General features: G+C 56.6%; 1 protein-coding gene across 1 annotated transcript; it reads left to right on the plus strand.

Moving 5' to 3' along the window:
- Positions 1-7,989: 7,989 nt before the first annotated feature.
- Positions 7,990-10,026, plus strand: LRRC10B (leucine rich repeat containing 10B). Its single transcript, XM_047692085.1, has 2 exons — positions 7,990-9,417; positions 9,584-10,026. The coding sequence occupies exon 1, from the start codon at positions 8,055-8,057 to the stop codon at positions 8,931-8,933; it is 879 nt and encodes a 292-aa protein (XP_047548041.1). The 5' UTR covers positions 7,990-8,054; the 3' UTR covers positions 8,934-9,417; positions 9,584-10,026.
- The last annotated feature ends 1,316 nt before the right edge of the window (positions 10,027-11,342 follow it).

Below are 11,342 nucleotides of genomic sequence, written 5' to 3' on the forward strand. Positions count from 1 at the left end.
CAGAAACCGACGTTAGCTAATGTAGCAGGAGAGAAATTTGTTAAAAGGAATTCGGAGCTCACAGAATCCTCAGGTAGACTTGAGAGCAATGCTTAGAGGCTACCCAGCCAGAAATGGGGGCCACACTCGTCCCATGAGCCTGGGCCCCTGGCTTGGCTGGGCACACAGCGGGTGTCGATTCCCCACCAGCCACATGGCCAGGAGCTCAGAAATGCACACTTGGTCTGTCTGTACCTGAACTTAGCAAAGACATCCACCCATGGCTTTCCAGTCCAACTTCCTCATCCCCTTTGAATTCAAATTGTTCATTCAAGACTCAGATCCAATCAAGTCAAGAGTTCTGCCACGCCTCCCTCTTGTGTCCTACTCCCCAGGAGCTCATTCTTAGGGGAAGGAAAGCCGTCTATGTGGACTCCCCTTGAGATGTATGATCGCCACGGGTTTGGGTCAATCCACCTGTGCCCTCCCGGAAGCAGCTGCGACCTCCTGACCTGTGGTTGCCAGGGTTACGCAAACGACCCTCCAGCTGGACCGCCCATGGAGCCTTTCCAGGTCCATCAGCAGCTGTCAGCCCACCAAGACCATCTCAGAGGGGCAGAAACTTCTGGATGTCCTCCCTCGTGACACAAGGGTGTGTAGAGGGATTCAGGGGAGGGGCTAGCACCCCCCAATTTCTACTCTATTGAAGCTTCTCCCTACATCCAGGGGGTGCTTGTGGGAAGCCTCTTGTATTCTTAGGCCTCATGTGGTAAGGAAAGGACAGATTCCCTCTGCCCTGGTGTCCCCTATGTGTACCTGGGATGTTTTTCATGCCCCCCTCTGCCTCGGCCCAGGTGGCCCCTGAGCTCCTTTGCAGGCCGTCTGTCTGTAGGGGTGCTCTGCTCTGCCCCTTCTCTCCCACCTGATGGCTGAGGCTTTATCTCCTGTTGGGTGGGATCTTGGCTTCTGTGATGACACATGCTTTCCCACTCTGGGGCTTACATCATCAGCTCCTTTCTCCCCAGGTTCAAAGCCAAGGTTTTGGACCTTCAAAAAAATATTTCTCTCTCTCAACCCAGCTCTTGCATGGCTGTAGTCTGAACTCTGGGTTTCAAAGCCTCTTTTGCAACTCAAAGCCAGGGATTGGACCCTTTGTTCTGAGTTTCCCTGGGAGAGCTGGGAACATAGGAAGCCAGCTCATGGGAATGGATATGTTGAAAATTGTCTCCAGTGGAACATCAGTTAATATCTCGGAATGACAATCCCCAGGTCCTACATTACTCCCTGAGGCTTCATGATCGTTCTTCAAGAGAGGGTGATTGGGCCCATTCCAGGGCCAGGATAGGGTGAGGGGAGGGAGGCCTTTTCGCAGGCACAAAATTCAGAGCAGTGCCTGAAAATTCAGCAATCAAGAGAAACAACAGTTGAATGCAATTACTTAAAAAATTGAAGGCGAATGCAAAAAATTCACAATGAACAGAACACCAGCATTTTAAGTAAAGACAGGTTGAGTACTGCTGATTTTTCCTTTTGCCAAAGGCCTCAATATAGTTCACCATAGCACTGATAACTGATCCTATCTTCATTAAAATTTTAATATTTTGTTCATCATAGACTTCTTGCATTAATTTTGGGTTTAAAAATATTAACATTAAACTGTTACTTATCTTGATTACTGAGGGCTTTTTGGTGCCCTCCCTGAATCTAATGCCTTGCTCCCCTCCCCGCTGGCCCTGGGCTTCTTCTCTGGATGTGAAAATTAAGGTTCAGAGATGGTGAGTAGCTCAGGTGGAGCAGAAGGCCCCAAGGCGCATGACGGAGAGAGGGTCTCCAACCCATTCATTCATTCAACACACATGCCTTGAGCCGGCGCAATGCAGCAGGCAAGGGGCTCAGTGTGTGGAGTAAGTAAGGTCAGTAAGCAGACAAGGTCCCTATCCTCATAGAGCTTACATTTTAAAACAGGGGAAACAGTTTCCAATCAAAGAATTCACAGGTAATCATTTCTTTAATTGGAATTGGAATAAGTACTTCAAAGGAGAAATGTGGGAGCTCAAGGATCTGTAACAGGGCAGCTTGATGGGCCCTGGAAGATTCTGGAAGGATTCTCTGAGAGAGGAAAGTTTGAGCTGAAAACCTTAAAGATGAGGAATATGAGCAAGTAGAGAAGCAAGAGGAGAACCCAGCACATGTCTGGAGGTCCTGGAGCAGAGAGAAGCCGGCACATTTGAGAAACCGAGAGCAAGAGTGCTGGTGATTCCAGGATGATTCTGAAACAAACAGCCCTTACGTCTACAGTTAAACACACTAAAAATGTATTTCTCAGGACACCTGGGTGGCTCAGTCGGTTAAACGTCTGCCTTCAGCTCAGGTCATGATCTCAGGGTCCTGGGACTGAGCTCCAAGTTGGGCTCCCTGCTCAGTGGGGAGCCTGCTTGTCCCTCTTCCTCTGGCAACCCCCCCGCAACCCCGGCTGGTGCTCTTTGTCTCACTCACAAACAAATAAAATACCTTTAAAAAGTTGTATTTCTCATTTGCCTCACAGTTTAGTGTGGGTCGGGTCACTCATCTGGAAGTGGTGACTTGGAGATCCAGTTTTTTTCTACCTTTAATATTGCAGAAAATCAAAGAGTGGAGGATCGTGAATGGGTGTGGGCGGTATCACTTCTGCCCACCCCCACTGGCCCGGGGCTCAGTCCAGGCCCCATCCCATTGGCCCCGGGAGAAGGAGCTGGGCTGGGCGCTCAGGAAGAAGAAGTTGGGACCCTCAGCACCCTCCCTGGGGCAGGGTCCAGGCCAGGCAAGAATTTGGCCGTCATGGTTGAGACCTGGGTCTACAGTGTTCAGCCTGCACTTGACCACCGATCGAGGAACGCATTACCCTAAGGGCAGCTGCTAGCTGAGAGCACTGTGGTTCTTCCTGGGAGAAGGACTGGTCATGCCCAGAACCCATTTGAGTGGTCGGGTTCCCACGCATGGCATGGAGTGGCCTTCACTCTCTCGGCCTCTTTTGCTGTAGCTCTAGTGTCCCTGGAAGGGACAAGGGAGAAGACTCACCTTTCAAGAGACCTGGCAGGTCACTCTCAGGGCTCAAGTTCCAGGGCAATGTGATCTTCAGGACATGGTGAGGCTCTAGTTTCGAGGGAGTCTGGGGAGCAGGTTGGCGGGGGCTGAGCGAGGCTCATGAGTTTGGGTACCTGAGTGAAGGTACTCATGAGTGAAGGACCCTGGGCTCATCGTGGTCTGCCTCTGATTAGAGCGACGGCCTGGGATTTGCTAATAGGCAAACCCTGAGTTCAGATCACAGCCCTGGGCTGCCCCTGAACTTGGGACTCTCCTTGGTCTGCCTTCTTGAACCTGTTTGAGGTTCCGATGCTTGTTCTGTGGGCCCTAGAATGCCGCCCCCATTTAGTCGAACACACCGAGCCCTGGGCCCTGGGATCAAAATCTCCAAGTAGGGCAGTTCTAGAAAACTCTTTACTCTTTGCAGGATGGGAGCGAGCATATAGACAACCGGGGTGGTTTCTCTAATTTCCCCCAGCCGAGAGAGACAACGAGCCATAGGAGAAGCCCAGACTTTGCAATAGGGTGGTCTGGCTTTGCCCCGCCCCAGCTGGGTAACCTCGATCAAGCTACTCCATTGGATCTGTCTTCTCCTCAGTCAGAGAAGGGGGACTTAGTATCTGCCTGGAAAAACTGTGCTGGAAGGTGGACAAGATAATCTACAGGGGTTCCGTAAGTGAGAACCGGCATTTTCCTGTGGAAGAGAATCAAGACGGGTATGAGTTGCACAACCCCCCCCACCACATCCCTTTCTTGCAGCTGCAGCCTGTTCAGATACGTGTCAGATTGTTTGCCACTCGTCTGCTCAAAGTCCCACACTGACCTCTCACCCAGAGTCAAAGCCAAAGCCTCCACAAAGGTCACGGCCCAATTGAGGTCTGCCCCTTCCTCACTAGCTGGCTCTGGACTCATCTCTAACCACACTCCCCCTGGCTCCCCAGGCTCCTTGCTGCTCCAGAACCCTCTCCCCATCCCCACTCCTGCCCCAGGGTCTTGGCACCACTATGCCCTCTGCCTGGAACGCATTTCCCCTTGACAACAACCTGCATGGTTTGCCCTCTCTCGTCCTTCCCATCTTTTCTCCAAGGCCACCCTGTCGGGGAGGTCTCCCTGGCCACTCTGTTCTAAACGGGGTCCTCCATCCTCCAGAACTCTCTCCCTTGTTTCATTTCCTGCAAAGCCTGCCTAGTCCCTGACAGACTGTGAATGCGTTTTGTAGATTATCTCCACCCCCAAGGATAGAAGTCCTACAAAGTCAGGGGGTTTTGCCTATAATGTTCACATTCACGGCAATCCCCAGTGCCTAGGCATACAAGTAGGGGTTTCATGTTTGTTGAATGAATACTGGAGGACTCAAGTTGCGGGGGGCGGTGGTGCAGGTCAGGAGAGTGAGTTGTGGCATGAAGGACACATGGTTCAATGTCCTTTTTCTCCAAATGAAGGAGTTGGATTAGACCCCAGGAGATTATGAACCCCTGGGAACCCCTGGTGAGTTTCCTGTCTCCATGCCTTGTTCTGGGATGAAGGTCCCTAACTTCTCGCTGACCTTTAACAGGGCTCAGCATTGTCCCTGTTCCCATGTTTCCTGGTTGGATCTAACAGGCTCAAATCCTTGCTAAGAACCTACGATGCTGACATTCCATGATCTTATTCTGGTCTCAGCAGCCCCAGTGGTCCTGGCCCCCGAGAGGGGAATGGGAGCCAGAGGGGAGCCTTGGCAGGGTCAGCGCGGTGGGGAAGACACTGGAGGACACAAAGGAGACTTTCGTATTACGACATGTGCTACCTTCTTTTTATGTAAAAGAACACAGATGTAAGGAAGTATGACAAAAATGTGAACAATTGTCCACGCTGGATACTGGGCATGGGGGTGTTTATCACAGAGAGCTTTGTACTTTTTCTGTATTTCAAAAATTTATTAAAAAAAAAACAAACCCACAGATGTGGAGGTGGGCAGGGCAACCAGAGCTTGTGAGGAGGCATAGAGAAGCCGTTTCTGGGGGTGTCTGAGGGGCCCACACTTTGGGCATTTTTCTGGTGTGTGTGCGTGGGCAGAGGGGACGGCCCGGGTCGGAGCGCATCCCCGGAGTTGTCGGAGCCCTTTCTTCCGTCCCCCTTGCTCCCCCTTCCCCGGTCTCAGTTTCCTGCCTTCCTGGGGAGTAGGGAAAGGCTGAGAAGCCGCGTGCTGGGGAGAAGCTAATTCATTAGTGACGCTCCACAAGGACCATGCGCCTGCCGTGCCGGCGTGATTCATCACCATGATTGCCCCGCTGCCAGCCTGCGTGGGCCCGGAACGCCAGCACATTTTACCTTTACCCACTGAGAAGGGCCTGGTGGGAGGTGAAGGTACATGATCTACCCAGAGCAAGAAAAAGACTCGGAGGAAAAAGAGGGCTGGTCCCCTGTGCCCTTGAACCCAGGAAGCTCTGCCAGGCTGGGGCTGGAGTTTCAGGGGCTCCTGGGGTTCCTGCCATGCCCGCAGAGCCTAGGAGGGCTGCCTGGTGCTGGCATGCCAGCTGGGAGCATGTGGTGGTTGGGGGGGGGGCGCGGGTTGGGCTTCCTCCTCCACAACGAATGTTCCCTTGGGGAACCTGCTTGGGGGGCGGTGGGGGTGTGAGGGGGAGGTGCTCATCCTCTCCCCCAGCAGCCTGGCTGGGTTTTCTTCAGCTTTTTGGTCTTTTCGAAAAAGTTATCCCGAAGGAGTGGATGAACGAGCTGGATGGGGGCTTAGATCAAGTCCAGAAGGAGCTCAGAACCTCTTACACCCAGTCTGGGTCTGGGCTCCACTTATTCTCTGCCTGAGTCCCCTGCCTTGGCTGGGAGTCCTCCCTTCATTTTGTGAGTGCCCCCCACAGGACAGGGGGTGGGTGGCTGGGTTCCTGGGTCACAGTGATACCTTCCTCGGTGTCCCATCACCTGTCAACCCCATGTCTTTTCATCCCTTTATCCGACAAATATATATTGTGCATCTGAGCAAAAGAAGCCAGGAACCAAACAAAAAACAAAAAAGAAAGAAAAAAGAAAAGAAAAGAAAAGAAAAATGTGGGAACTGAATAATTTCATTTATATGAAATTCAAGGACAGGCAAAACGGATCCGTGATGAAAAAGGTCACACTCATGGCTGCCTCTGGGAGGCAGAGATTGACTGAGAGAGGCTCAGGGGAACGCTGAGTGATGGAAATATTACATGGGTGTTTCCATTTGTCAAAACCCATCAAAATGTACACTTACCATCGGAGAATTTCATGGTATGAAAAGTTTGTTTCCATTTAAAAAATGTTAAAAGTTCTCACTGAATATCTATTATGTGCCAGACACGGTGCAGCAGGGCAGGAGATAAACTTGTCTGCCCCAGGAGCTGACATTCCAGCTTCCAAGCGGTTCTCATGCTCTCCTGGCACTGGTCACTGCTCTCTGCCCCTGGGCTGGCCTCCCTCCCTGTCTGCAGTGGGGGTGGGGATAGGGGTGAGTCAAAGGTCGGGGTGCAGCTGGAGGGAGGCTAGAGGGAGAGTCAGATCAGTTACATGTGCACACCAGCCAGGTTCAAGGGGAGGCAGGATGGAGCATGCGTTGAACCTGCGGAGGCTGCTTTTAAGCAGGTTCCCTAATCCCTCTCAGGCCACTTTGCTCCTCTTCTACATGGGACTAATGATGCTTTCCTTGTAGTTTTGGCAAAAGAGTTAGAGGCTCCCTGGTGAGAAAATTCACTGTTTCTTTATGTTGGTGTGGTATGTGATTAGCAGCACAAACCCCAGCTGCTCACCAGCCCGGTAACCTTGGGCAAGTTACCAGGCTCAAGTCAAACCCCTCAGAGCCTCAGTTTCTCCGCCTTTCATTTTGGGGTAATGAGGGTACCAACCGCAGACGTGTTGCAAGGACTCAGTGCAATGCTCTTAGTACAGCGCTGGGCACATGGCAGACTCGGAGTAAATGGGAGCGAGTGTTTCTGCCAAGAGCTCTGGCAGGAGGGCTCTGAACTGGAGGGAAGAAGGCAGGGGCACACAGCTGTTGGTGGGAGCATGAGCAAGAGAGTTGCAGAATGACAGTGGTCATCCTTGGTGGTGCTCTGAGCGGCTCACGTGTCCCAGTCCTCTGCCCACTGCAGCCACACACAGACCTCGAGCGTAGCTGGCGGGACAAGGCAGGAGACTGGAGCGTGAGCTCACTAACAAGGAACCTGTTGGGCAGTGGGAGCGGGGGATGGGGCGGATCCAAGCCCCCGTCCCCACAAAGCCTCCGATGTGACCCACCCTGAAAAGGGCCAGAAAGTAACACTGCTCCGAGTTACTATCCTAAAGTGAGTATGAGCGCAAGCCACTGGCGATGAGTAGCCGGCATTGACAGCGCCCCTCCGTTCCTCCTCGAGAGCCACTCGGGCGGAGTCCCGGAGTCCCGGGTCGCGCGCCAGGTTTCCAAGGTCCTCGGTGCCTTCTGACTTGCGGCTCCGGGTCCACACGACCGCTCACCAAACGGCTCGTGGTGCTGGAGGTGTAGACAGCGTCGGACGTCGGGTCGGTGTTGGCACAGCGCCTGGCTTTCGGGACGCGGAGCTTGGGTTCTCTCGGCTTGCGCCGGCTCACCCGGCGGGTCGCCGGGGTCGACGCGGGGGAGACGGGCCCAGGAACCGGGACCCCGCTCTGGTGGCACCTCGGCCCCGCCCCGTCCCGCCCCCCCCTCCGCCTCATTGGCAGCCGCACACGCGTCGGGGGTTGCCAGGGCGACGGGTCGCGGAGCCGCAAGTCAGCTCTAAGCCCAGGCAGTCGGCCTCCGGCGGAGGGAGCGCGGGAGGCCGGAGGGCGGGCGGCGGAGCGCAGCTGCGGGGCCCCGAGCGGGCGCCTCCTCCCGGCCCGGCCCGGCCCCCCTCCCGGCGCAGGGACAGGCCGGGGCGGGGGGCCCCGGAGCCGGCGCGGCCTCGGCCCCGTCGGGGAGGCCCCGGGGGCGGCCAGGGCGGGGCGATGCCGGGAGGCGGAGGCGGCGGCGGCGGCGGCGGCCCGGGCCGGGGCCCGTGACCATGGGCATCGCCGAGTCCACGCCGGACGAGCTGCCGTCGGACGCGGAGGAGCAGCTGCGCAGCGGCGAGCAGCAGCTGGAGCTGAGCGGGAGGCGGCTGCGGCGGCTGCCCAGCGCCGTGTGCGCGCTGAGCCGCCTGCAGAAGCTCTACGTGAGCGGCACGGGGCTGCGCGAGCTGCCCGAGGAGATCGAGGAGCTGCGCGAGCTGCGCATCCTGGCGCTCGACTTCAACAAGCTCGAGCGCCTGCCCGACGGCCTGTGTCGCCTGCCGCGCCTCACGCGCCTCTACCTGGGCGGCAACCGGCTGCTGGCTCTGCCCGCGGACTTCGCGCAGCTGCAGAGCCTGCGCTGCCTCTGGATCGAGGGCAACTTCCTGCGGCGCTTCCCGCGGCCGCTGCTGCGCCTGGTGGCGCTGCAGTCGCTGCAGATGGGCGACAACCGGCTGCGCGCGCTGCCCGCCGAGCTGCCGCGCATGACGGGCCTGCGCGGCCTGTGGCTTTACGGTAACCGCTTCGAGGAGTTCCCGCCCGCGCTGCTGCGCATGGGCCGCCTGCACATCCTCGACCTGGACCGCAACCGCCTGGGCGGCTTCCCCGACCTGCACCCGCTGCGCGCCCTGCGTGTCTTCTCCTACGACCACAACCCGGTCACTGGGCCCCCGCGCGTCGCCGACACCGTCTTCCTCGTGGGCGAGGGCGCCGTCGAGCGCATGGCAGAGCGCGACGAGCCCATACCTCGGCCGCTGCCCCGGCGCCCAGCTCGGGCCTTTGAGGATGAGGAGGAAGAGGACCTACTCATTGGGGGCGGTGGCTCCCGGGCTCTGGGGGCCCCCCGGGGCAGCCTCCCCGCCCTGGAAGCCGCTCCAGGACTGGGCACCTGAGCCTATGCTCTGGGTGATGGACTTGGGCCATTCAGGGAGGAGGGGCTCTGGGAAGGTCTGTGGGAACGGCAGACCCCTACCTTGGGGCAGTGAAGGGGGCACTTTGGGCGAGCTATAGGGACAGGCAGGCCTGGGGGCCATCTTCGCAGCCTGCCACCTGGCTGCCTGCCACCTGGCTGATCTCTGGGCAGTCCTCAGACTGGGAAGCCTGGCTCGGTCTAGTCGCCTCAGGCTCTGTCTAGTCTGATAGCGTCGCTGACAGCACAGCGGAGATGCTGGTCAGTGCTGTCCACGGCATCACCACCTCTGGCTGAGTCTGGGTGCCCAGCGTGCCACACCAGCCCTCCCTCTCCTGGAGTTTCGATCTCCTAAAGCCACCCTTCCTGGTGCAGGAGCCGCTACCTCTGGGGTGGACCACAGGCCTGTGTGAGCCCGAGCTGCCCTTGAAGGAGGGGTGGGCCCCGCGCCAGTGCCCAGGACAGAAGTGGGAGAGCGGGATTGGGGCCCTAACACCCAAGCTGCTCTTGGCCCTCCACTGGGGCCCATCGCACATACCTCCCTTCCCAGGCCCCCTAAAACTTGCATGGGGTAGGGGGCGCTTAGAAGGCAGGGTCTTTACTCCCGCCTCTGATTCTGTTCTGTTCTCTCAGCTTGTGCCTGGAATCTCGCTGGGAGCAGAGAGCTCTCTCTCCCTTCCCCAAAGCCTGAGCCTTCCAGCTGTCAAGTTTGAGAAGAATCCACTGTGCCTCTAGGGCCTCCTGCGAGGAGGAGAGAGGATCTCTGCTCTGGGAGGCTGCTCCGGGGCCTCTCCCACTGCCTGCACTCTCCATTCCCTTAAATGGGCACAGTCAGAGTGGCTGGCACGGCGTGGGGCACGGGACAAGCACTGTGTGCCTCCACTCCGTCACCAGGGACAGCCTTAGGGGGTGAGGAGTGGGGTGCCGCTCTACAATTCCCAGGGCCAGATCTTTCCCATCCAAGCAATAACGGAAGGTGGGGGCCAGGGCGGCGGACACTCAGGGACACCATCAGGGGCAGGGGCCCCACGTGGTAGTGTTTTCTTTAGGAAGAAAAAAAAAAAAAACTGGCTGTAAACATAAATTATATTTCTTGGAGAAAGAATGTGTGTTTCCCACATGCCTGTTTATTTATAAGTCCTGGGAGCACTGGGTCCCATGGCTGTGGGGAACCTGGGCTCCCTCTGGCACGCCGGTCCTGTCCATGTGCGCCAGCTCTGCGTCAGGCGGGCCGTGGCCAACAGTTGTGTCCCGTCTGGGGACCAAGTGCCTGCCGTCTGTTACAAATGGCTTTGGCTGCTTGAGGCTGGTCTCCTGTCTCGCTCTCACTCACTCTGCCAGCCAGAAACCACTCTCACCTCCTTTTTTGTCCTTTCCAGCTTGCTTCGTAGGTTCCTGGCTCTTAATATAATGTGAATCTCCCTCAAGCTGGGCTGACCTTTCTCTCTCCTTTCACTGGCAGTTGCCCCCCCCACCCCCTCGCCATGTGTCCATTCTTCCCTCTTTCCATATCCCTCACTCTGTTTTCCTTTTTCTTCGTCTCTCCCTCCTTATCTCTTTTTTACTCAGTCATGGTATTACTTTCTTTCCTCATTATTCAGGAAAAAAAGATTTAAAGAAAACATCATAAAGCCTCAAGCCTAGAGGCCCATCTCCCATGAGAAGATGCTGCCCGGCCACGGTCACCATGGCAACAGGGCTGATGTCATTCAAGGCCCAAAGGTCAGGTCCGGCCCAGCAGCTCTGTTGGTCACTGGGCTGGGCCTGGGTTATAGGGAGGCTTGGGATGGATCTGGGAGCAGCTGACTTGCAAGTGAGAGAAAAGGCCTCGAACGGACAGAAGGAGTGGGTGGGTGGGGAAGACTGGAGGCTACCTCCTGCTCCAGGACAACCAGGGGTCTGGGGCTTGGCTGCAGAGCTTTTCCCTCCTGGGGCTCCTCAGGTGCCCCTGCTCCCCTGGCTGGAGCTCCATCAGGGTCAGTGGTCCTTTCTGGGGCTTGGAAACTTGGAGGATGGAATTTTAGGTCTCAAAATCACTCGAGGTAGGAAGCACAGCTGACCAGAGACTGTCCTCTTGCTCCGTGACTCATTCCACAGCATACAAGAAATAGCCCTGAGGCCAGATTCAGAAGGCGTGGGTTCCAGTCCTAGTTTTGCAATTGGCCAAGTGACTTGGAGCATGTCGTGGTCCCCTGGGCCTCAGTTTCCCCATCTGCACACGGTGTTGGGTTTGTGTAGATGTGATGCTACAGCTCAGAACACCATGCAACCCGGCGTTTCTCTACTTCCCTCCGTGCTAATCTGAGATGTAGGAGAAGTCGAGGTGTGGAGGTCGGGGGAACCACGGTCACTCTGGAGTACCTACTGGCCCCCATAACCCAGATTTCCTCCC

This window comes from Lutra lutra, chromosome 10 (assembly GCF_902655055.1).
Source record: "Lutra lutra chromosome 10, mLutLut1.2, whole genome shotgun sequence".
Taxonomy (NCBI): Eukaryota; Metazoa; Chordata; class Mammalia; order Carnivora; family Mustelidae; genus Lutra; species Lutra lutra.